At 41.5% G+C, this 26,308-nt stretch overlaps 2 protein-coding genes across 7 annotated transcripts; one reads left to right on the top strand and one right to left on the bottom strand.

Annotated features, from left to right (window-relative positions):
- The first annotated feature begins 1,957 nt into the window (after positions 1 to 1,957).
- Positions 1,958 to 10,318, top strand: LOC119032603 (mitogen-activated protein kinase kinase kinase NPK1-like). Of its 5 annotated transcripts, none has more exons than XM_037122002.1 (18): positions 1,958 to 2,133; positions 3,364 to 3,415; positions 3,819 to 3,881; positions 4,052 to 4,081; positions 4,450 to 4,559; positions 4,653 to 4,956; positions 5,034 to 5,072; positions 5,378 to 5,419; positions 5,506 to 5,556; positions 5,648 to 5,689; positions 5,775 to 5,825; positions 7,298 to 7,347; positions 7,473 to 7,566; positions 7,665 to 7,700; positions 7,906 to 8,098; positions 8,217 to 8,349; positions 8,567 to 8,674; positions 9,317 to 10,318. In XM_037122002.1, exons 2-18 carry the CDS (start codon positions 3,367 to 3,369, stop codon positions 9,752 to 9,754), a joined length of 1,833 nt encoding a protein of 610 aa, XP_036977897.1. In that variant the 5' UTR covers positions 1,958 to 2,133; positions 3,364 to 3,366; the 3' UTR covers positions 9,755 to 10,318. The 5 variants fall into 5 exon arrangements, with proteins under 5 accessions (XP_036977897.1, XP_036977898.1, XP_036977896.1 ...); XM_037122003.1 differs by lacking the exon at positions 1,958 to 2,133 and adding an exon at positions 2,221 to 2,919 and having other exon boundaries at positions 7,473 to 7,554; XM_037122001.1 differs by lacking the exon at positions 1,958 to 2,133 and adding an exon at positions 2,221 to 2,919.
- Positions 10,319 to 10,638: 320 nt separating this feature from the next.
- On the bottom strand, positions 10,639 to 14,250 carry LOC119032650. Of its 2 annotated transcripts, XM_037122072.1 has the most exons (8): positions 14,142 to 14,202; positions 13,993 to 14,052; positions 13,757 to 13,854; positions 13,503 to 13,639; positions 13,346 to 13,411; positions 12,346 to 12,392; positions 12,092 to 12,240; positions 10,639 to 11,697 (listed from the first exon to the last, which is right to left on the bottom strand). In XM_037122072.1, the coding sequence occupies exons 4-8, from the start codon at positions 13,581 to 13,583 to the stop codon at positions 11,396 to 11,398; spliced, it is 645 nt and encodes a 214-aa protein (XP_036977967.1). In that variant the 5' UTR covers positions 13,584 to 13,639; positions 13,757 to 13,854; positions 13,993 to 14,052; positions 14,142 to 14,202; the 3' UTR covers positions 10,639 to 11,395. The 2 variants fall into 2 exon arrangements, with proteins under 2 accessions (XP_036977967.1, XP_036977969.1); XM_037122074.1 differs by having other exon boundaries at positions 13,993 to 14,250.
- Between the last annotated feature and the right edge of the window lie 12,058 nt (positions 14,251 to 26,308).

Raw genomic sequence — 26,308 nt, 5'->3', positions numbered from 1 at the left:
ATTTGGAGGATCCTTTGAATTTGGGACAGCTTTCGCACAGCGTTGTGACATAATTGCACTTAAAATGCCCACTCCGAAGGATGCTGCCCCTGAATTGGGACACAGCCTGTATACACAAAAGGGAGGGAATAACAAGCCACAGGTGCAACACAAGCAGAGCAGACAATCACAGGCAGGAAAACACATGGGGCAGGAAGAGATCCGAAACAAGATGAGAGATAGACACTACAATAAAACAGGAAACAGTAAACAGAACTGAAAACACAGGACAGCGTAACCTTAACTTTATGAGACATGACACCTAATCAATAAAGATCTGGGGTCCATGTATCATTAACCATTTTTAGATAGGGCAGCAAGCCGTGAATTTGCCCGTCCTTTTGGTGGCTCGGTCCGCAGTTTTAGACATAGGGCTGAAAATTGAGGGTCTGTTTTCATCTGCCAATTCGCCGCCTCAGAGGGTACACATTTTCGCCTCACCTGCTATCTAAATCCAAAGCGTCAATGTGTCGGCCCCAGTGTAAGGTGGACGGAAGTGTTGGTGACCTGCACCGTTGTGCGACTCACAGCCGGGGAGTTTTAAAACCAAGAAACAGCTGATCACAGCAGTCAGTCCATCACTTCATCCATGGACATTAACATGAGCAACAGGCAACCACTGAGATCCAGGAGATGCAGCATCTCCTCGGTCTCTGTAGTGGTGTGGTTGTATCCCCTTGTTGTTGTAGTGGCAAGCTAGGACCAGTCGCTACTTTCAAATTAAGAACCCAGTTCTAAACTCCAATGGGGTGCAATGTAAAGCTCTTATTTTGAGGACAAATTCTTTGTCACAGTTAACAGCCCAACTTCGAGGTTCGGAGCTGACTTAATGTATACATTTCCATAGAAGTACAGAGAGACAATCCGGTCACTTTAGACTTTAGATTGTAAGCCCAAAGGAGTGACATCAGCAGAGTTAGGTAATGTACACAAGATGAGATATTCCAGATGGAGTGGAGGCAGGTCAGCTCCTCTTTCGCCTATTGGATAGATGGACCCTCAATCCACCAAAGTGACCAATTAAAAGAAGTAGGTAGGTGCGGGCAAATGGACTCCTAAAAAGGCCCACAAAGGCAGAGAAGGTGGGATGGTTAGTTTTAGATTTCTGAGATCAAAGGGTTGAGAGGATTTCTGGTAGAGCAGAGGGCAAAGCCTTTGGCAGAAATTTGCTAGATATTTGGGGAACACCAGGTGCAGCTGCATCTGTTTCAATAAAGATTGCTCTGTTACTTCACCCAGCCTTGCCTCTGGAGTACGGTGTACATTTTAGGACATCCTTAGGATCAGGCTTCAGCGTCAGACCTCAGATGAAAAGGTATTAGGTCTCAGGAAAAGCTCTGTCACACTCGCACCAAACAGCCATGAAAAATAGTCATCGGACCAAAAGGCCTGAGAAAAAAAACTTGTTACACTGAACGGCATCAGCACAAACGTTGTCACACTGAACGGAATCAGCACAAAAGTCGTCACACTGAACGGCATCAGCACAAAAGTCGTCACATCGAACGGCATCGGCACAAAAGTCGTCACACTGAACGGCATTGGCACAAAAGTCGTCACACCGAACGGAATCAGCACAAAAGTCGTCACACCGAACGGAATCGGCACAAAAGTCGTCACACCGAACGGAATCAGCACAAAAGTCGTCACACCGAACGGAATCGGCACAAAAGTCGTCACACCGAACGGAATCAGCACAAAAGTCGTCACACCGAACGGAATCGGCACAAAAGTCGTCACACCGAACGGAATCAGCACAAAAGTCGTCACACCGAACGGAATCAGCACAAAAGTCGTCACACCGAACGGAGTCAGCACAAAAGTCGTCACACCGAACGGAATCAGCACAAAAGTCGTCACACCGAACGGAGTCAGCACAAAAGTCGTCACACCGAACGGAATCAGCACAAAAGTCGTCACACTGCACGGTATCGGGACAATCAGTTTCATACAGAGGTCGCGTAAGCTTTGCAGGCATAGCAACAGTAACTAAGGGGGCGGGGCGTAGCGAAGGGTCACATGCGTCATCAAGGTGCGACCGGAAGAAGAGTTGGAAGAGAAGCAGGCTAGAGAGAAGAAGCAGGAGACACGAATGTAAGTTTTACTTTTTATTTATTTATTTATTTATTCATTTATCTAGCTAGCTAGCTAGCTAGCTATTTGATATGAACCAAGGGGGAAATATGCAAGTCCGGTCGCTTTTGCGCAGTTTTGCTAAACCTCCCCTGGCCATGTGTATTTGTTTGCAACAGACCCGGCGAGTAATCAATGAAAAGAGCGGTAGATGACATTGTAGGCCATGTTGTTATACGTGACTTGTTGTAATATGTGTGAACTACAACCTGAAGCAGTAAACCTTGCATAAAAGTGCACCGTTTTAGCTGTGGGGAGTAATAAATAGTAACACAGTAATAAATACCTCTACCTCTATAATTATGTCTGTATGTTGTAATTATTACATCACAATTAAAGATGTTTTTGATTAAAACAAATACGTTCCCCGAAAACTAACGCAATGTAATTATAAAATAATATGTTAGTTAGCAACAAAACTATAACTGTGTTGATTTAGTGATCCTGATAACGAAAAGTGGATCTTACTCATTCTCACCTAATTGGCATTTACCCAATTTTATTTCAAAATGTCGCACTGTGGTTGAGCAATAACACCGAACAGCATCAGCACAAAAGTCGTCACACTGAACGGAATCAGGACAAAAGCTGTCACACTGCACGGTATCGGGAAAATCAGTTTCATACAGAGGCCGCATAAGCTTTGCACGCATAGCAACAGTAACTAAGGGTGCGGGGCGTAGCGAAGGGTCACATGCGTCATCAAGGTGCGATCAGTAGTTGGAAAAAAAGAAGCGGGAGACACTCGTAAGTTTTATTTTCTCCTCTCCGTTTTCAGGATGTATTATTTGACGTTCAAATTTATACAGAGGCAAAAAAGGATGTGGCACACGTTCGAATTTGTAAACATGATCATGATGTCAAAGTGTAGGAAGGGAGCTAGCTTTACTGTGTTGATGTAACGTTACCTTAGCTAGCAGACATGTCCAAACTATTCCACAAAGGGCCGTTTGGCTGCAGGTTTTTGTTCCAACCAGTCAAAAGCACACGGTTTGACCAATCAACTTTCTGAAGACTGAGACCAGTTCATTTAATGAGTCAGGTCTGGTGTGCTGCTGCTTGGCTGAAAACACCTGCAGCCACACGGCCCTTTGTGGAACAGTTTGGACATGCCTGCTAGCAGTGTGTGTGTGTGCGTGTGCGTGTGTGTGTGGTACTGATATAATCGGTTCTTAACATGAATTATTCCAGGAAATGGACAAAGTACAGCAATATGAGCGGCTGAAAAAGGATCTCGAGAACGGTAAGGACAATCATGGTTTTTCTGTTGTTTTTTTTGTTGTTGTTTTTTTTTTTAAATATATATGTGTATATATATGTATATATGTATTGAACCCTTATGTCGTCTTCAGAAAGCATTTTCTTTTATATGTAAAACCAGCATGTGTTGTTATTCGACGATGGGTCACTCTTTTATGCTTTCCAGTACACTTACCACAGTGACACCCACACACCCACCCACCACCTCACTTATCTGGGGCTAGAAAATAATGTCTGTCCGCAAGCACTGTCTTGCTCAAATGAGTGAGAGAGATGTGCAGATTGTTAAGCCCCCCTGACACAAATGTAGTTTGTAATTTTGGGCTATATAAATAAAATTTGAGTTGATATATTTATTTCTCTACCTCTTGTGATTTTATTTTAAGGTTTGATAACCCAGAAAGGTTTTGACACCAACATAAAAAGTCTCCTAGCTGTAGACACAAAAGGTAGGCTTGACTATTAATTGTTGTTGCAAAACAAATAAGGAAAAGGAAACAAGAAGTTAACCTTTTTTTTTCTGTCATTTGACATGATAGATTTATTTTAAGGCTGTCTGTGTTATTATTGGAATTATATATAGCACATGGATCACATTTCTACTCTGTTCATTTTGCAGATGAACCTGGGACACCTCATGCATTTTTAAGTAAGGAATACCAAAATTATATGATGTTTAAGATAACAATGTGATTGTGAACTTTTGGATCAGTCATGATCTGGGGACACACTGCCCAGTATTTTTAGATGTTCCCCTCTTCCAGCATGGATAAAGGGAGGCTGCTGCACATTCAGCTCCAAATGCAAAGAGTTTAATTTGAAAACTGTTCGGCCTGCAACAAGGCCTTTGTCAAGTGCCTCTTCCAGCATACATGATTCAAATGACGAGCTGAGTCTGATCTCCACTCAAGTTGAATCAGATGTGTTGGAAGACAGAAGCATCCTGAACATGCAGGGCAGTGGGCCCCCAGGATCACTTTGCACGATGGTCAGCTTAAACGTACATCTATATTACAGGCGCAGCAGAGGCTTTCAACAAGGCCAAGAAGGCCATAGGGGGAGCTGTAAAAAAAAAACAGTTTCCACTTTGCAAAAAGAAAATGCAGAACAGTGGTAGGGTACTGAAGGTTTGTGAACTGTGTGCCACAGATACTGATTGTATGAATGTCTGTATGAAAGGTCTTTGTTTTGTATGAATAGATTTTTCATCTTGATGTTAGATAAGACTGGCCCCCATGGAGTGGAGACCAAGAAGCAAAACCAGATCTGGGCGGTACCAGCGGATAGTGCTTGAGGAGACTCCACCAAGAGTCATTTTGCAAGGGCATGAGACATATGAGGACCTAGTAAACATTGGGAAGTCACATTTCTGGTCACCAGAGGATGCAGAGGGGTGTGAGTTCACCCTCTGCAATGCAGATGGGACAAGGTGGAGCAAGGAGGACTTCCTCCTTGAGTTTCCGGATGCATCTGCAATTACCTATGCATGGAAAAGGACGCTTTTTGTCGGGCGCAAGGAATTGGGTAGGAGGCACTAGGACAATAAGTAGTATTTGTCGACTTGAATTAATTTTGTATTAAATGTTTGTGCTTTTGTGCAGATGTTATGTGTCTGGATGACGTCCAGTTGGACGCGTCAGGTTCGTATTTGTGTGCTTGCTTTCACCATATTATTTTTTCATTACATTCTGCGTCTAAGGCAGTTGGTGTCAAAGTGATCCAGTAAAGGGCCATGTGGCTGCAGGTTTTCACTCCAACCAAGCAAGAACACACCTGATTTGGATCAGCCAACCAAGCAAGAACACACCTGATTTGGATCAGGACCTGCAGCCACATGGCCCTTTACTGGATCAGTTTAACACCACTGGTCTAAGGTATAGAAGCCTGTGTTCTGTGTATTTCCAGATGCATACTCAGAATTTTCAATCTGATATACATTTTGCAGAAGAACATCCTGATAAGTGCGACACGTGTGAGGCCGGCACAGGTTTTTAATTTTTTTCTTTTTTTTGTGTGTCATTTGATTCAATGTCAAAGCTGTGGAAGCTTGTGAACTGTGTTTTGTTTTTTCAGATGAGGACCCTGAAAACGTCGAGTCAGAAGTGGGGGAAAGTTGTCTGTCAGGTGTGTATGTGTATATGCTGTTGTACTGGGATGTCAGAGTGCAGTTTCCAGATGCATGCTCAGAATTTTCATTCTAATATACATTTTGCAGAAGAACATCCTGATGAGTCCGACATGTGTGAGGCCGGCACAGGTATTTAATAATTCTTTTTTTGTGCATCATTTGATTCAGTGTCAAAGCTGTGGAAGCTTGTAAACTGTGTTTTTGTTTTTGTCAGATGAGGACCCTGAAAATGTTGCATCAGAAGTGGGGGAAAGTTGTCTGTCAGGTGTGTACGTGTGTATACTTTTGTACTGGGATGTCAGAGTTACTTTAAATATTTGCTTGGTTAGTGACAAATTACTCTCTTTTGATTTAGTTAGTAATGTAAATCTATCACAATACTGAAGTCACCGTATTACTTTTAGTTAATTAAAGTTTGAATATGGAGAATTACCAGAATACCAACATCTACTGATCAAGATAAGCAACAATAACAACACAAAAATAATTCTTGAAGTCACTTGCCAGACCGGTTCTAAGTATAACACAGCGTTGCTAGGGACGCCGCTCTAATCAGAGTAGCACAGAGGAGAAAAACTATACAGGATATTTACCTTATGTCTCATTTTTACTGTCATTAAACACCTGCAGACTAGTTGTGAACTTCAACTTCAACTACACTTTATTAAGTGTCCCTTTTAAAGAGCAATTTGGTTTGCAGCAGAGCACACATTCAGCTTCACATTAAAAACAACATAGAGTAATGTTAGATAAATGACGTGTAGCTTGTTACAGAGAGTGGAGGCTCTCTGCCTTCCACTTCATGGCTGAAAACCAACCCTGCATGATCAGAGTCTCAGAACTGGTGTCACAGCTCTCGTCTCTGTTGGGGGAAAAAATGAAACTCTCATCTTGTTGGCACTGCGACACAAACGCACCCAGTAAGCTGTAATCTCTTGTTTATGACATGTGAGACTAAACAAATACATGCATCATAACATGCATATGATAATCCATTGATCCACTGATTGATTGATTATAAAAAAGCTTCATTGAAAACAAACGTACAAGACCGGGAGGAGGCAGGAAAACAGCGGAGAATTGAGCCACAATGGTGGCTGCTGACTGGTATGATGTAAACAGAAGGTCATAGTAAAATTTAAAATAATTGATTTACACTTAATATATTTTTTTTTTATGGAAAAGCAATACTTTTATTCTTTGCCCCTCTAAATGTCCCGTGGGTGTATTATTTTAGAGAGAATATAGCTTTTAATAAACATTCTCCATATTCAACCTTTTAAGGGTTATGTCAGGGGGATTAATCGATTTTTCTTGTTATAATATGGTAAATGGTGTTGTGTTTACTAATGCATCTGTGTCCTCTAATATCCTTATAATTGTCACTCTAACTTTTTTCTATTTAACTCTAACATACTCATTTTGTAGTCAATATCAGTAATCGGGAAATGATAAGTGCTAAGAAGGTGAAATCTGAAATGTTGTAAGCTTATCAATGATAAAAAAAAATGTCTCAAAAGATTTACCTGTTAACAGTACAAAATAGAAAAAAAAATCATTTAAGTTTCTAGACTATGCATGTAGTTTAGTTTATTTGTATTTACAAAAGTCTCTTAGAAACTCTAGTTCTCCCTAACTTGTTATATAACTTTAATCTACTTACATCTTCTTTACGTGTAACTGTAATGGGATACAGTTGATATTTTGGCATGTGAATAATTGTGTCTAATTTTGCAGTTCTATTCCCTGATGCTGATGACGATGATGGTGCAAGTATTGCAGATCAGGTAAAAACTTGCTCTAATCTGAGGTTTAATTGTCTAAATAATTGTGGTCTTTTTAGTATCATGGACATTGGTTTTTGCATAAAAGAAAACATGTAAATGAGAATTTTGGCCAAATGTTTCAATAGGGTTTCCTGTCTGACACTTCATCTAAAAAAGAGACAGGGAGAGGAAAAGAAAATGAAAATGTAGGGAAATCTGCAGGCACAGGTGAAAGCCAAGGTTGGTTACCATGTGTAGCTATAGGAGCAAAGAAAGCTGTGAGAGGAGGTGAATCAAACCAAACTTTATTTATATGGCACTTTTCACACTTAACACAGGTGCTGCCTCCCAAGAAACACCTACTCTACCAGCATGTAAGTATGTTTTATTAGACCCCCCCTTTAGACTGGCATTTTTAATCCTGGCTTGAGGATAAGCACAGAGGGAATACGGGTGGGGACTGTCACTCTTTTACATTAAGATATGACTGTTCAAAAAAAAGGAAGGGGGAAAAAAAACATGACGGGATGATTGGAATACCATGTGGCAGCTGTTAATATGTATTACTATGTCCCCAAGTGTATCTTCCAAGGATTCCCTATGTGGACGGCAATGCCATAACATACAACAAAGAGGATCTTCTTGGGCAGGGGGCCTTTGGAACAGTCTACATGGGTTCCTTTCATGGAACCCCTGTAGCTGTAAAGAAAGTGCAGTTTGGCTCGGCAGGAATGGCGGAAGCCGACATTCAGCACGAGATCAATGTTTCGCTGTAAGAACATACTGATAATTACATTGCCTTATCCAATTACCTAAAGGTTCCTCATGGATTTAGTTTTAAATTAGTTTTATATTATGTTGCACTATTTCCTTTTCTGCATTCTTGTTAGGAGATTGTGTCATCCCAATATTGTCCGTCTAATGGCTGCATCACGGACCCCGTCCTACTTTTTGTTGGCCAATGAGTACATCCATGGAGCAACCCTGGATGCAGTGCTGCACATGGACAACTGCTTTATAAAGGTCCCAGAAATTATTTTGCAAAATAATGACTTTTATTGTCCTACTGATGTACTTATTGATTCATATGTTTATTTACATACTTTACTATTTTTCAGCCATGGAAAAATATGTCACAGGATGTGTTTTTTTGTTTTTTTTTGTTTGTTTTTTTGGTTTGTGTTTTTTTAAGCAACGCAATAGATATTTCCTTATCTATATACTTAACCTCTTGTCTTAGCTTGAAGGAGATGATGCTGCTTTCATTTCCCTGGACTTGGCAATGGCTGTGGAATACATCCATGCACAAGGAGTCATCCACCAAGACATTAAGCCAGCAAATGTCATGGTAACACATTTGTCATGTCTTTCAGTTTTTGTCATTCTCTTTTCTCAGAATTATTTCGAAATTCTTTAGTTTTAGTTCAACCTACACCTCATCAGGTCACTCGTAAACATCCTAAACCAATTGTAAAGTATAAAATGCTTTCAGTTGTTCATGCAAGGGATTATGTATATTTGTTTGATAGTCCTAAAATATGAACTGCTCTGTCATGTTGATCAAAATGTATCACAGTGGCTCTGATGATGATAATAATAATAATAATAATAATAATAATAATAATAATAATAATAATAATAATAATAATAATAATAATAATATTGTTATTATTATTATATTTTATTATTATTATTATTAACATGTCATCATACAACCTGTCAAGCACATTGTCTATAAATTTCAGTTAGCTTGCCTGTGTGTCCAAAGCAGATTAATTGGGTCGTAAGACTACAAACAACACCAGTAAGTTTCCCATATAAGTTTACTGTTTAGTTGGCAGTAATGGCTGTGAGATTTTTTTTTTCCTCAGTCAGTGTGAGGGTCTAAGGACAGAGGATGTTGTTATGATGCTATGTAAAGCCCTTTGAAACAAACTGTTCTAGCTACTGATATTTTGGATAACCTGATCATGGGAACTTTGTCTTACAGCTTCACCAACCATCCAAGAGGGCAGTCTTGACGGACTGGGGCATGGCTAACATAAGGGACACCGTCAGTATCCGCCAAGGAAGTCGTCTGTCAGCGCAGGCAGTAGGGCCAGCTGGTGGCACTTTTCTTTACATGGCTCCTGAATGCATTCTGCATTTTACAGAGGCCACCGGACAGACAGACATGTGGTCCCTGGGAGCCACATATCTGGAGGTGTTGACAGGGTCTGCTCCATGGTCAGTCTGTAAGCAACGGGAGCTGGCAATGCTGCTGCGTGCCCAAACACCACCACATGCCCTTGCTCAGCTCGATCCAAAGTTTTCTTATCTTGGTGGCCTTTTAAGTTATGATGCCTCCTCAAGGGCTACCGCATCTGAGGTGGTAACTTTCTTGAAATCCATCCTTGATCTTGCAAACCGTTATGGCTACAAGTGGTAGTTCACCCACAATGTTGTCTTGCCCCCAAGTACATTACGTTGTTACAGTGTTATATTTACAGTGTAAGCAAAAAAAACTGAAAATTGCTGGTTGAAAAGCTGTTTGTGCATTGTTACACTGTTGTTCAATGTTAAAATGTATTTGCAGTTTTTTGTATGGCAAATTGTTGCCTTATTGAGGTTTTCTGCATCCCCAACAGAATAAAGGAAGCTTCCACTTGCAAAGAATCTCAGTGTCACACAGACCATCATAGGTACAGTGAGAGCATGGCTTCGTGCCATCTGGTGCTGTATCTTTGGACCCAGCAGCCTACATAAATATCTCAGGCCATCACCTGAGAATCTGTATCTCGCAATGAAGATAGTCATCTCCAAAGGCCAATGGGTCAGACCTGTCCCAAAAGACTCTTTCATGCCTAAAAGCTCGTCTGAGGATTAGGGCTTCATCATCAAGTGCATCCTCCAAAAAAGGGCATGCCATTATGAAGAAGATACAGATGAATAGGAGTTGGGCTTATAAACTCTTGCTATCGTCACAGACTTAATTGAAACCACCTTTGCAACTTCAGAAGCCATGTTATGTAATATCAAATTCTGCAATAAAACACATTCATGAAACCTCTGACAGCAATTTTCATTAGTATAGCAATATAACACTAGGCCTCAGTAATAATTATAACACTTGAATCAATATTAAACGACTCTTGCAATTACAAATGTCAACAGACTTGAATGAAATGGCAAATGACAATATATATGTAATATTTTAATGTAGGATAATTAAAATGATGCAACATATTTAGAAGAAACAAGGACATGCTGTAAAACACATTAATTCCTCACAGGATTGATGGTAGAACTACAGGTGAATCACTAGGATTAATCTTAGCCTGGCGGTTAGCCTGATCTGGAGCAGGCTAGCTGCAGAGAATAAATCACCATAGCAACTTGATCAGGATAGATTTGACCTGCTTTCATGCAACCAACTTGAGGCTAAATTAAGCCAGAATAACCAAAAAAAATCCAGGCTTAATCCCTTATTTTATTTTTGTACAATACCCCTCAGGACTCATATAAAGACAATTAGCTCAGTGAGTTAGGAGCTAGTTCTTCGTGTAAGAGGATGTGGGTTCAAGACCCAAAAAGGGTGGCGATGAGGACGCATCAAAATATCACATGAGCTTCATGAAACAAATTAATAAAGTTTCATTCATGGTGGATGATGTTTGACAAATACATATCAGAATTTTACCTCAAAAACTGGATTGTTGAGAGCATTTTGAGTTGTGCTCTCGTGAACATTGCAGCAAATGCAAGAATGGCATTTTAAAACATCTGTTATTTACTTCTTCTTCTTCTTCTTCTTCTTCTTCTTCTTCTTCTTCTTCCTCCGAGGAAATCATAATTCCCATGGATAAAAACTCACCAAACTTTGCACAAAGGTCCAGTCCCATGCCAGATTACATCAGCTGTAGACTCAACACAATAGTCCTGATAGTGGCGCTACAGCAAGTGTTCAAAACTTTGAAAATTCATAACAAATCAACCATACGTGCTACAGCTTCACAACTTTAGTCAAAATGTAGCCTCAACACTGAAGAAACATTGTACATTTAAAGCTACCCGACCCATCTATAATTCTTTAGTGATTCACCTCCACTCTATGTCTGTGTAATACTTTGTACACCTCATTCGCGTCCTGAAATGTTCGGGGTGTTTGAATGTCATTGCTGTTCATGGCAGCAGTGAATTCCTGGACCAGCATCAGGTAAGCGGCAAGACAACCATCTGCTGTGCCAGGAAAGGAACTTTTTTGTAAAATGGTGTGGCATATGTCCCGAAACTCCTGGTTTGCCACTTGTGATGCTTCCTCTCTTTCCCCGATGAGGGTTTTTGCATGGTCCAAGAGATCTTCATCAACTGGGCACAACATGTCGCCATAGCCTGTAGTTGTGGGAGGAAAAGTTTGGAACATTGTACCTCAGAATGCTAAAAGGAATCCAGTAATTGCAAAGCTTTTTCACAAGTGTGCATTTAAAGCAACTTTTATATGACCTACAACGCTTTAAATGAAGATGTAAGGTCTTTTTTGCCTGCTGTCAAGGAGGGTTGAGGGCTCCCAGCTCGGCCTTCATTAGAGATGTGTTTTTTTTACTGTCTTATGGAAATAACCAAAAGTGAATTTGGAAATGCTAAAGAAATATTGTGTGATTTTTGCTATCTTATGATATTGTAACTAGAAAATGTGTTACATTGTGTGTAATGTGACATTTTCTGTTCTTCATTTTCTCAAGCTAAGGGAAACGTATTTAATTAACCTAAAATGCAAATTACATACCAGGAGGTGGTAAGGAGTGGAGAATGTCTGGCTTCCCAAAAGGACCTGGAGCATTGCGCTGCTTGCGTATGTCATGCGTATTCCACAGTACTTGCTCTATTTTCAGGTCTTCCTGGAGCAGTGGCAGGTGGGTATACTGCAAGCAGTTACTATACACAAAGAAATTAATGTCATATTTAAATATTTTATTGGCATGTCATCAATCTGAACATTATTTTGAAGCTGCTACATAAACTTCTACTCAAAGAACTTACATGTGTATTGCGTTGTCCAATTCCAGAATGCCAGACTCCATCATGGCCTAAACATATGATTTTGGAAAAAGACAAGTTGTTTGCAATGGCATAAGAACAGTAAAACGTTAATTCTAAATGATACAACGTAACCCACTACTTTGATAAACGTTCAAACATAGCATGAATACAAAGCAGGTCATATTTCCTAGAGGCTAAGTCCCACAACTGGTATTGCAACAGATGTGAGTCTAAGAGTATAGGCATTGTAATAATCTGTGGAGAACACTGCCTGAGTCTTCCTTCCATGATGCATGAATACAAGAGATTGGATTCATCTCGCAGCCTGTAATTCTTCAGGGAATTAGCAACTCAAAACTTAAGTATGGAGAATTAACCTTGCATAAAAAACAAACAAAAATGTTCACAGAAAAGCAACGCAAACAAAAGATAGATGGCTTACCTAGAGTCAGACTTAGAAAGAAGAGAAAAAGCAGGGTTTCAAAGAAAATAGGGATACTTACTCCTAATACTCACTACTGTTTAATAAAATACTCCTCACAGAATGACTCTGTACATGACTACATAAACAAGGGTTAGCCCCTTTCCCAAGTGTTCTGAAATGTACTGCACTCATTAAAAATAGTTTATCACTCTGAACATAAAATGAGTAGTTTTTTTATTTGTTTTTTATTTAATATAAAGGTCATGAACAGATATAAGAAGCACTGCCTTTTTGTATTTACAATTTACAACGCAAAACATGTTTAACTTTGGTAATTTTTGGAGGCTGTCACAAACTAAGGCTAAGTGAATGTGACAATGATGGAGATCCCACAAAGTTTAAGTAAGAACAAATAATTTATTAGAACTAAAACTAAAACCAACTCTACAATGAGCGGTGGAAGTCTGTAGGGTTTGTCATTAACGCAGTGCATGGATGAATGGTCTGTGTGCTGTGGAGGTGTTAAAGGTGCAAAATCATTTTTATGTTCATTTGCAAATGACTTAGTTTTGGTACCTCATATTTTGTCAGCCATTTCTTAATCCACGTCCTCTTTAAGATGCTGTTGTAGCTTTCCGCTCTCTAAACAACACACAAACACACACACACAATAAGCCATACGTTTTTTGAATGTCATCAGTGCTTGTCTACAAATATTTGTTTAAAAACTTGCCTGATTATGGACAGATGTCCCCATTCTAAAGCGCAGCCGTGCCTGGTTTCCCAGCTTGCGCATATGAAATGCAATCTGCATTTGACCTACAAGATGGTTTTCCTTCCCTCTGTCACTCCAAATCAAGGAAGGACATCCTAAAAAATGAATTTTAAATCTTTTGTATGTGACTACATCAAAAACAGCTTTTATCAAAAACTCCACAACTCCCAATTAATAAGAATTCCAAGAAATACAAAAAATCCAGTGCTTACCACGCTGGTCCTGTACTGCATCATAAAAATATCTCGCCACAACTCGCTGCTTCCGGTTTGACGTGCCCACCTTCAGCCAAAGAAGTTTTCTAGAAAATCTGAATCACCAGAAGGACAAGGTGCACATGTTCAAAAATACAGAATTCACTGATTCCTGCACACAAGGAAAATACTATTGCATTGTAAAAGCATGTCATCAGAAACAGCAAGACATAATTGTCAAAAGGTGGGCCTACCTGATTTGGTGTCCACAAGACAAAAGCGCACTTCTGATCTCTTTTTGTTTTAGACCACGTCTGAACAAGAAATTTATCAATTTATCTGGAAACAGTTAAGTGTGACAACCATAGGCTAACTCCTCTTGTACTGATCCTTAATAGCTTACCAGGGAAATTATCAACATCCATCCATTATCTGTACATTATATGTACGCCGCTTAATCCTCTGCAGGGTCGCGGGGGGGCTGGAGCCTATCCCAGCTGACTTAGGGCGAAGGCAGGAGACACCCTGGACAGGTCACCAGTCTATCACAGGGCTACACATAGAGACAAACAACCAGGCACACTCTCATTCATAATCCGTTAGAATAATCAATTAACCTCAGTATGTTTTTGGACTGTGGGAGGAAGCCGGAGTACCCGGTGAAAACCCACGCTGCACAGGGAGAACATGCAAACTCCACACAGAAAGATCCCAGGCATCCCAGGCCGCCCCCTTAGTTACTGTTGCTATGCCCGGGACGCGAACCGGGGACCTTCTAGCTGTGAGGCAACAGTGCTAACCACTGGGCCACTGTGCAGCCCATTATCAACATTTATTTAAAAAAAAGAAAGTACAACAAATGTACAACATAAGATATAGCTGTATTCTCTTAAAAGTAAAATATACTCCCACACAGTCAACTTAACAAACTGCTATATTCAGATTCAAATTTTTTGTAACGCACACCGCAGTTTATGGAGGTGCTGGTGAAGGAGCAAACATGGATAAAGGGAGGATGCCGCATAGAGTTATATGAGGAGGTGCACACCCTGTGTGCATTGCCACTAATTGCATGCAAGTCAAGGTGAAAGAAAAAAATGGAAAAACAACAGAAAAAATAAACTCAGAATAAGTCCTAACTGCAAAATAAGAAATAAAGTAAACTAATGATAATAGACTGACAACACACTGGAAAATAAAGAAAACAAATATAGGTACTGTAAGTCTTATTCAGAAACAGTAAGTTTACACAGTTCAGCATTGTGGATACTTCTTTCTGTCGGGGCTGACATCTTCAAATGAGTGTCTGAAAAAGATGTACAACAAGCAAAATGTTATTGCTCAACCACAGTGCGACATTTTGAAATAAAATTGGGTAAATGCCAATTAGGTGAGAATGAGTAAGATCCACTTTTCGTTATCAGGATCACTAAATCAACACAGTTATAGTTTTGTTGCTAACTAACATATTATTTTATAATTACATTGCGTTAGTTTTCGGGGAACGTATTTGTTTTAATCAAAAACATCTTTAATTGTGATGTAATAATTACAACATACAGACATAATTATAGAGGTAGAGGTATTTATTACTGTGTTACTATTTATTACTCCCCACAGCTAAAACGGTGCACTTTTATGCAAGGTTTACTGCTTCAGGTTGTAGTTCACACATATTACAACAAGTCACGTATAACAACATGGCCTACAATGTCATCTACCGCACTTTTCATTGATTACTCGCCGGGTCTGTTGCAAACAAATACACATGGCCAGGGGAGGTTTAGCAAAACTGCGCAAAAGGGACCGGACTTGCATATTTCCCCCTTGGTTCATATCAAATAGCTAGCTAGCTAGCTAGCTAGCTAGATAAATAAATAAATAAATAAATAAATAAAAAGTAAAACTTACATTCGTGTCTCCTGCTTCTTCTCTCTAGCCTGCTTCTCTTCCAACTCTTCTTCCGGTCGCACCTTGATGACGCATGTGACCCTTCGCTACGCCCCGCCCCCTTAGTTACTGTTGCTATGCCTGCAAAGCTTACGCGACCTCTGTATGAAACTGATTGTCCCGATACCGTGCAGTGTGACGACTTTTGTGCCGATTCCGTTCGGTGTGACGACTTTTGTGCTGACTCCGTTCGGTGTGACGACTTTTGTGCTGATTCTGTTCGGTGTGACGACTTTTGTGCTGATTCCGTTCGGTGTGACGACTTTTGTGCTGATTCCGTTCGGTGTGACGACTTTTGTGCCGATGCCGTTCAGTGTGACGACTTTTGTGCCGATTCCGTTCGGTGTGACGACTTTTGTGCTGATTCCGTTCGGTGTGACGACTTTTGTGCCGATGCCGTTCAGTGTGACTACTTTTGTGCCGATGCCGTTCGATGTGACGACTTTTGTGCTGATGCCGTTCAGTGTGACGACTTTTGTGCTGATTCCGTTCAGTGTGACAACGTTTGTGCTGATGCCGTTCAGTGTAACAAGTTTTTTTTCTCAGGCCTTTTGGTCCGATGACTATTTTTCATGGCTGTTTGGTGCGAGTGTGACAGAGCTTTTCCTGAGACCTAATACCTTTTCATCTGAGGTCTGACGCTGAAGCCTGATCCTAAGGATGTCCTAAAATGTACACCGTACTGGAGATTCTTTTATCACCAAACTACACACCGACACCTTGGATGAAGACAGCCCAGAAAAAACACTCTCATCACTTACCATTGAGCAGAAGTTTACTTCAGACATAGCCACATCGCACAGCTGTACCATTAAAGGGATATTCTGGTGTAAATTTAATCCATGGTCTAAACCACCGTGAAACTGTGTTAGACTCTCTTGAGAGAGATCAAGTTAGCAGACCGTTTTTATCAACCTCAGAAACGACCGCACGACAACAACACACTGCAGTAAATGGATCCAAATATTAGGGCTGAACGATATGGACAAAATTTCATATCTCAATATTCATGCCAGATATCTTGATATCGATATGATACAGTATGACTACGGGTTCGATGAAAACCAAGCATTTTTCAGAAAAATAGAGATTATTTTAAGCCATATACAAATGGTTGTTCATTACCAAATTATCACAAACTCACTACAGAGACAAATATATTAGAAGTAACAACAGTAAAGGGAGGAAGAAGATCAAATGAACTATGTGCATTTTTACAAGATGAACGATGACATCCTAATCTGGAGAGAAGAGTGAGAGTGAAGAGCGAGACTCAGCAGCTTCAGGTTATCGGTATAGTACCAGTGGAATCTAGAAAGAAGTCAGAGAATTAACGGATCAACAGAGTAAATGGCAGCTATCCGGGCTCAAATCCACAGAGCGAGCGGTCGCGGTGTCGCTCCTGCTGCCACAGCCAGCCCCCGACACACCGGCCTGCCGCCTGCACAGCCACTCAGGAGGGTAGAGACCCCGGTGCTGCTGCAGAAGAGCCATGGACTGTGATGACTCTGAGCAGCAGAGAATTCCAATATAATATATTTCTCATCTTTCCCCTGATGATCTGAATAAGTCGCTAAATTTGTCACTAGTCGCTTTTTAGAAATAAAGTCGCTAAGAGGGTCTGAAAAGTTGCTAAATCTAGCAAGAAAGTTGTCAAGTTGGCAACACTGTGTGTGTGTGTGTGAGTCTCCGTCTTCCTCACTAAGGAAGTTTGTCATTGGTTGGCTTCAGCTGTCGATCCACAGCAAGCATGAAATGAGGTTTGTAGTTGGCTGGCCTTAATGGTGCATTCAAGGGCAATCGTAAAAATGATGTTTGTTGTGACTGCCAGAGCTGTACATGCAGGGCGAGCGGGGAAATCTATATCGTTTATATCGTTCCCTTTTTGATATTAATATCTTGAATGTTCATATCTAGATATAGATATGATAACGATATATCGTTCAGCCCTACCAAATATAAACTGCCACCAAAAAGCCACAAATAATGCTCAGAAGAGCACCAAACTTCAGCAATGGTACAGCAGAGTCTCAGCACACAGTCCGGGGCATCTAACCTCCACTAGCTTAGCTGGATTTCTACTGTGAAGCTGAAAACAGATTTCAACTCTCCCCCATCATCTTCCGGGTCGTGGAAGTCCCAACGCGACGATTACAGAGTGCGGTTATAAATGCTCAATTCCGTTCTTTTCCCTGTCCACTCTCGATAAAAACTGTTATAAACAGGCAGGTAAGACACATATGAACTTTAATTGATTTGCCATGGAGCTGCGGAACTCTACTCCCCCCAACTATGTGCTGAGACCCTATTTGTACAGTTGCTGATGTTTGGTGCTGTTCTGAGCATTATTTGTGGCTTTTTGGTGGCAGTTTACATTTAGATCCAGTGTATTGTTGTTGTGCGGTCGTGTCTGAGGTTGAAAAAACTCTGCAAATTAGCAGTCTGCTAACTTCTCTCGAGAGGGAGTCTAACACAGTTTCACGGTGTTAGACCATGGATTAAACTTACACCGGAATATCCCTTTAAGTCAAAGATGCTCACTGTCATGATTTGGACCACCTGTGTAGGGTTTTTCTGTGCTTGGTGTGTGTTTTCTGCCTGTGTGTTTCAAAGGTGTGTGTCAGAGGCTGAATGTAGTTTCCCTGGAGAGCTGGAGCTCCTGTCTCACACACCTACAACACATCTAATCAGCAGCTCCAACTTCAATACCCTGGTCTGCTCTGTCAGATTGTTTCAACTCTGAACATGGTGGATGGCTGAACCGCTTGTGGCCTTTCGTATACATTTTGCCTTCATGTGTTTTCTGCTCTCCTGCTGACCTAACCCCGTTTCTCCTCATCCTCTCTCTAGTTTTGATTGCCTCTGAGCCTTATCTCCACAAGCCACCCTGCCACCTATTCTGCCGCACCTCTGTGACCAGCCTCTACTACACCAAGGACCTTCACTGTCTAATTCCACCAGTGTTTTCCACTACTACAACAGCAGATGTCACAGTGACAATGACAAATGACAAATCAAATGCAATGAAAGTCCGTGGGAAGGACAGACAAGACGTACAAGACAAATAACACAGAAGAAAACAAAAGGTGCTCCCGAAGGAGGAAGGACTACACTATTCTTAGTTCTGGGCTTATGAAAATTAAACAAACAAAAAACACTCCAAAGAGGAAAGCACACAGGCTATGAAAATTAACTACTCTATGTATATACAAAATTACAACTGAAAGCACTCCACAAGGAGGAAAACAAAGGCTATGAAAAATGCTAAACTGAAAATCAAAATCCTTAACCAAAAACTTATGAAATTAAAATCACTCTTCTCAAGAGGAAACAAAACAGTAAATAAAACTTGACAATACTTAACTCTTGGGAATACAAGGCTGTGAACAGGGCTTGATGTACACGACAAGACAGCACAATACTCTGGCGATGCAGACGGGGAAGACAAAGACTTTATACACATGGGGGAGGGGAACACAGGTGCAAACAATCAAGGATTAGGGATGACCTCAGACCAGGGACACAAGAGGAAGGGCAAGTGACCTGAAACGAGAGGAGAGTTACTTTCAAAATAAAACATGAATTTCACAAGACAAAAACCCAAGACAGGACATCCCTCACCGTGATGTGACACCCGGATGTTGACCTGCTGGCTGTTGGACTCTGTCCATACCATCTGCCTAGAGAGATTCCGCATGTCATCATCATTGTCCTGTACATTCCTCCCTCTGCAAACCCAACATCTGCCTGCAGCACCATACACACCATCTCCAAGCTTCATACTAAACACCCCAGTGCCCTCATCATCATGTCAGCCACCATGGATACAGTTCTGCCGACATTCAAACAATACATGAGCTGTCCTACCAGAGAGGAGAGGACCCTGGACCTTATGTATGTGTAGTGGATAAAAATCTGATCTGTAATACCATCACCCTATTTAGAAGTGTTCAGCTGTTCTGTGTGTGTAGAAGGAAGGCACTTGCAAGGTTTGCAATGGATAAACCACAGAGGAATCATCCCTTAAGCGGAACACGAGAGTCACAGTTACTGTATATGGAGATTATGACTGCTAAGCATAAAATAAACAAAAGATGACTATTGCCAGATGACACCCGAGCCCCAAGGAGGGAGGGGGCTGAAACAGGGGTGGCTTTATTTTTAAAACCTTATTTGGAAGATATTCCACCGGTATAGTCTAAAAATGGAAGTTAACCGTGGTGAAAGTACTGATCAGGCCAAAAAGAAGGACGATCCAAGGGCGTGGAAACCCCCGGACCAGAATAGTATATAAAGGGGAGCATCAGAGAGAGAAATCAGTTCATCCCGGGAGAGCTCACTGCATGTATTTTGCGGTGTGAAATAAATACCTTTGACTGGAAGATCAGCTGTTTCATCCTTGATTTGAGACTCCACCTGTGAGTTTTTGCTTAGTGAAAAGTTTGTTAATTGCTAATATAGATAAGTAGTTTTGGCACTACATTTTGGTGAGCTATTGCCAGGAGGCGTGGCCAGGCAGTATCTGCGGCGCACGGACTGGGCAGGACGGGACGGCGGAGCTCGGGGGGCCTCAGAAAACCACCATTAAGGTGAGTTAAAAGTTACACCAAAACACACGAGTAATGCTGTCCACTCCTTCTCAGACCACAAAGTCTCAGGTATTGTCATGAAAGGCCCCCCAAAAGAACCTAGAACCTTTTGTATAACGTTAAGGACCTAAATTATGGTAATTTGAAAGGACATGAGACAGCAGCTTCTAGGTTATATTCCTATGTTATAAGGAATAACTAATGTGTAACTGAAGCAACAATTTGGGATGTATAATTTAGCATGAGAGAAGAAACATATGTATATATGAGATTCTTCTGCCCTCAGCTAAGAGCTTTAGCCTATGCAGCTGTTGCACCCTCAAGTAGACTCGACTCCGTCTCACAGTTTGGCAACTTTATTCGTCCCGGTTTTACATCCGTTTTTTTCTCCAGGCGATAGGCCCGCTTCACACACGTACCCCAAACAATAAAAGAAAAACAAAAAACCCATGCTGCTCAGCGCCGGCCGATAACATCACATGAACTCTGACCTTAGCCCAAAAATTATGAAATACAAGAAAAAGGAAAATACAGCTTCAACTGCGAGCATTTACTTGAAGTTCCTCGGCTCACTGACCTCTAAATAATTAAACTGCAAAATATTGAAATGCAAATAATATCTAGGTCTCAACACAGTGAGCTAAACATATGGCTTCAGTAACCACTCGTGAGGCATCCTTGAGTTTACTGATCCCTTTTACTTTGTAAAACTGTCAGAAAAGAATCACAATACAAAACTTTCAGTTTCATGTAAAAACATACATTCACACTTATTTCTGTGTGCAAAATAACCAACCTGATGTCTTAACATTAATAATACATAGTATCTTGAATAGCAACCACAAAGCTAAATAATAGCATCAACTCTACTGAGTGAAAGGTGTACTGCCTTCAATAACATGGAATGCAAAATGAAAGCGCCAATAAAGATTCCTAATTAATTATGTTTGATTTAACTTACAGATTATGCCACTGACAAGCGCAAAGGTTAAGGAAGTAGCCAGACTCGTCCCAGGAGCGACATGTTTTCATACTCTGCGGCACGTTTATCTCCCGCTCAACGCACTTCCTCCTCCCAACATACCCCACTCGATTCCCTTAAAGGCGCAGTAACCAGATCAGCTGCAGACTGAGAGCTTGAATCTGACAGAAAACGAACCTCCAGAAAACTGACAAAACAACAACACAAAACTGAGGGACAGAATAGAGATGATGCCAATTATATAAAATGTGTGTATAACCTAACCCTAATCACTTCTCTCCTCTCCCTCTAGCATCTGAAGTAATGTCAGACAGGACTTATGTGCTATTTAACCCTAACCACGCTTTCTCAGAAAAGAACAATGCATAACATACACTGCTCACAAAAATTAAAGGGAAACTTTTTTTATTGGGCCTGGCATGAAATCAGTTAAACCTGTCTGATAATTTTCTGGTTGGTTAAGCAGCTGAGGGCATCGTTAATCACTTTCAGCTGTATTGGTGTTCATGGAATTAACAACAGGTGCACCACAGTGGCAACAATTAGAAAACCCTCAAAACAGGACTGGTTTTACATGTGAAGGTCATTTCAAGTTTCTCCCTCTTGATCTTTTTTGGCGGATTTTTGTCATGCTGGTTTTGGCTTGAGTAATTATCTCTACTGGCAGTATGAGGCGATTCCTTAACCCTACAGAAGTTGCACAGGTTGTCCAACTTCTCCAGGATGGCACATCCACACGTGCTGCAGCAAGAAGGTTTAATGTGTCTCCCAGCACAATCTCCAGAACATGGAAGAGATTTCAGGAGACTGGTGGTTATTCTCGGAGAGCTGGACAGGGCCGTAGAAGGTCCTCAAGCCATCAGCAAGACTGATACCTGCTCCTTTGTGCAAGGCGGAACAGGCTGAGCACTGCTCATGCCCTACAGAATGACCTCCAGAGGGCCACTGGTGTGAATGTCTCTACCCAAACAATCAGGAACAGACTTCATGAAGGTGGCCTGAGGGCCCGACGTCCTGTAGTGGGCCCTGTGCTCACTGCCCAGCACCGTGGAGCTCGACTGGCATTTGCTGAAGAACACCAGAATTGGCAAGTCCGCCACTGGCGCCCTGTACTTTTCACAGACGAGAGCAGGTTCACCCTGAGCACCTGTGATAGACGTGAAAGAGTCTGGAGAAGACGAGGAGAACGTTATGCTGCCTGCAACGTCGTTCAACATGACAGGTTTGGTGGTGGGTCAGTGATAGTCTGGGAAGGCATATCCATGGAGGGACGCACAGACCTCTACTGCCTAGGAAATGGTTCTCTGACTGCCATAAGGTATCGAGATGAAATCCTTCAACCCATTGTCAGACCCTACGCTGGTGCAGTAGGTCCTGGTTTCCTCCTAATGCACGACAATGCCCGGCCTCATGTGGCAAGAGTATGCAGGCAGTACCTGGAGGATGAAGGAATTGAAACAATTGAATGGCCTTCACGATCCCCTGACTTAAACCCAATAGAACATCTGTGGGACATTATGTTTCGGTCCATTAGGCGCCGCCAGGTTGCTCCTCAGACTGTACAACAGCTCAGGGATGCCCTCACACAGATCTGGGAGGAAATGCCACAAGACACCATCTGTCGTCTCATTAGGAGCATGCCGCGACGTTGTCAAGCATGCATACAAGCTCGTGGGGGCCACACAAGATACTGAAAAGCATTTTGAGTTGCAGAAATTAAGTTTTGAAAAAATGGACTAGCCTGCCACATCTTCATTTCACTCTGATTTTAGGGTGTCTACACAATTGAGCCCTCTGTAGGCTGAAAACTTTTATTTCCATTAAAAGACTTGGCATCCTTTTGTTCCTAAGACATTGCCCTGTCGTTATTTGTATAGATATCCAACTTCATATTGAGATCTGATGTATCTAATGTGTTTCTTTAAAGTGCTCCTTTAATTTTTGTGAGCAGTGTATAATGGATAAGCTTGAGAGATTGCTTTTTAACATATCAATTTGCATGTGGATAGGAATGGTTTTGGGTGTGGGAGGAGGAATGATATGGGTCATTGTGAAGTATAAGGCAGAGGAAAGTCCAACACAGAACAGCTCATGGTGTAATAACACAGAGTGAGAGTGTTGGGTTGGGAGGAGACAAAAAGGAGACAGATTAAATGCAGAAGGCACTTGTGTGAGGAAGACAAATTATTGTGTGGAAAGTTCAAAGCAGTGCTACCGAGAGTTGATCCAAAGCCAATTGAGGGCTGTTGGGAAAACTAAAGGTAGGATTGTTGAATAAATTTATGTCTGTCATAAGGTGGTTGAAGTAGTGGAACAGATTATTGTATTGTTGTGTTGAAAACATATTGTCCGAGCGAGTTGTTGAGAAAACAGCTAAGGGCAATGTGTGAAACACTGTTGTTGTCCAACGTGGTTGGATAAATTATAATGTGAAAAAGAGCTCAAAAAGGGACCCGTAAAGGGGGGTCAAAAGGAGCACTGGTAGTCAAGGATAATCATTGTGTTGGATGATTTTGACTAGAGAGAATCCAGTGTGGCCAGAAATCCAGATCACTGAGTCTGGAGTGATTCCTCAAGAGATAAAAGGATCCTGGAACAGCACCTAAGTAAGAGGGCTGTTGTCGTATAGAGCAGAAGCAGCTGCAGGAAAAATAAAAAAAAAAAAAAAAAAAAATAAAAAAAAAAAAATATATATATATATATATATATATATATATATATATATATATATATATATATATATAGCTGGTGTTGACGGAACAAGCTAACATGTGTGATGGAAAAATTCCTTTTCATTATGGGTTGATGAATTTTGAACTATTTTGTTGAATATGATTTCTTATGCAAATGTATGAACACCTAACCTCTGCCCTATATGATTGTAATAGAGTCACGAACCAGCCAAAACTCAGATAGAAAGTTGCCTTCTTGTCTCATGTTTTATGTCTGATAATGTCATGCTTCACACAGAGTCCCAGGTCATGCGTCATGAAGTTTTAACTTTATGTCTTGTGTGGATGAGAAGCATGTGTGATTGGGATAGTCGTATGTACGTATGTGTGTAGCTTAATCACTGCTGGCACCGAGAGTGCTTGTCTCTTCCCCTGACCTTGTTGATATCTGTGTATAAAATTGTGAACACTCCTTTATTCTGGGCTCATTCACTCAGCTCATGAATTTGACTGTGTGGTGAGTCCATCTGCAGATGGTTGGATTAAACTTACCGAAAAGACAGATCTGACTTTACTCTTTTATTGACAGAAATTTCCACCACAATTTGGCGACGAGGGATGGGATCACTTCTGAGAGAGAGCGCCTTAAACTCAGTGCAGACGGTTCAAAGGGTACCCGGGAGCTCGGACTCCAAAACCTCAACCTCGCCATCAAAGGAGCAGAGATGTGAGGGCCTGACGCCTGAGACTAGGTGGCTCGCTCACAGCTGTGATCTACAGAACCGTGTGTGTGTACGTACTTGAATCGATTCTCGCCACTTTTGGGTGGGCGTGACAGGTGTGTCAACAGGGCAGGTTTGGGTTTTCGAACCGCTGTAGAATCAAGGAAGCTTCAGAAAATTTGTGTGTACGTACTTGAATCGATTCTCGCCACTTTTGGGTGGGCGTGACAGACGTGTCAACAGGGCAGGTTTGGGTTTCGAACCGCTGTAGAATCAAGGAAGCTTCAAAAGGGTTTCAGTCCCTGTGAGTTTTTCTAGAGAACTCTGGTTTGTGATAGAGAGGAACTGAGAGCCAGCGAGCACTGAGTTTTTCCTTCTTGGGAGTAGAGTAAATCACGTGGGAAATTGATGCCCGGATTTGTCCCTCTCTCTCGTTAGGGGGAAAGTAATTTCTCAAAGTGGGTCGCAGTGCCAAGGGCCTGCTCAGACACAGACAGAACTAACATTTCATTTCTTTCCTATGCATTTCTTTCCTATATATTTTTTCCCGAAGTTACAAATTCTGCGGATTGGGTTTTTATTAGAAAACAGTTGTCTAGGTCATTGCATTGCCTTTTATCCATTTCTTTTGTTGATTTTACCGCTCCTTGGTCTCATATCCACTCGAGTGAAAGAAAAATAATTTTAACAACGCCTTGTTTCCTTTAGAAATTTTTTACAATCAATTCGGGGGTAATAAAAACCAAAATGGGTTCAGTGTGAACTGGGACAAATCTCGAAACCGTTGAGGAACGGGCCAACCACGCAGAAAAGTTCCTCAATGACGAAAAGAACCGAAAGGCGACAGGCTTGACAGAAAGACTCCAATTAGTTCAGTTGGCATGCTAAGAGCACCAAGCGAGGGGTCGCGGACACAGACGAGGAAAGGGACGCCGGGGCAGATTCAAAAAACGCCCTGGCACCTGTCATAGATGTGGAAAAATGGGACATTGGCAAGACAACTGCCCAGAGAACGACGCAACGGACGACTGACTAGCTGAGGAGCCGAGTACAGTGACGGACGAATCTGGTTTTGACGCACAGGCTGAGGAGGAGAAGCAACCTACGTATCTTTCACGTGAGAGCACCAACACTGACACACACACACCACAAGAGATGTATGCCCTTACACTGCAAGCTATCACATATCTTGAAAATAAACAACAGAAAGGTACACTACTCCACTTGCATGCGAGGATGAGCTACAGGGCCGTTTTAAACACTCTTTCCTGCTTTCTAAACACTGTCCCGTGAATCTCATGGGGAGAGATCTGATGTGTGATTTGGGTATCGGTTTAAGATCGACTCCGGAGGGGTTAGTGGTGGTTAGGGAAGCAGCCACATTCGTGAAGTATGGTAAAGAAGATCTTTTTTACTCATATCACTGGCAGCTCCCCCTCACAGCTCTTGATTCTGTAAATCACACCCTCCTGCAGACAGCCAGAGCATGCACAGCGCACACACGCAACACACACGCAGACATGGTGAGAGCACAAGACCTTCAGTGCACAGCACACATCTCCCTCGGTCCTGATACGAGCTTTGAAAAACACTGGTGCAGGGAGAGACAGGGACAAGATAAACTGAGGCTCGTGTGGTTGTATTGGAATGACAAA

The sequence above is a fragment of the Acanthopagrus latus genome, chromosome 14, assembly GCF_904848185.1.
Source record: "Acanthopagrus latus isolate v.2019 chromosome 14, fAcaLat1.1, whole genome shotgun sequence".
Classification (NCBI taxonomy): Eukaryota; Metazoa; Chordata; class Actinopteri; order Spariformes; family Sparidae; genus Acanthopagrus; species Acanthopagrus latus.
The sequence above is the reverse complement of the archived record's forward strand: the minus strand, read 5'-3'. Positions and strand labels throughout refer to the sequence as shown.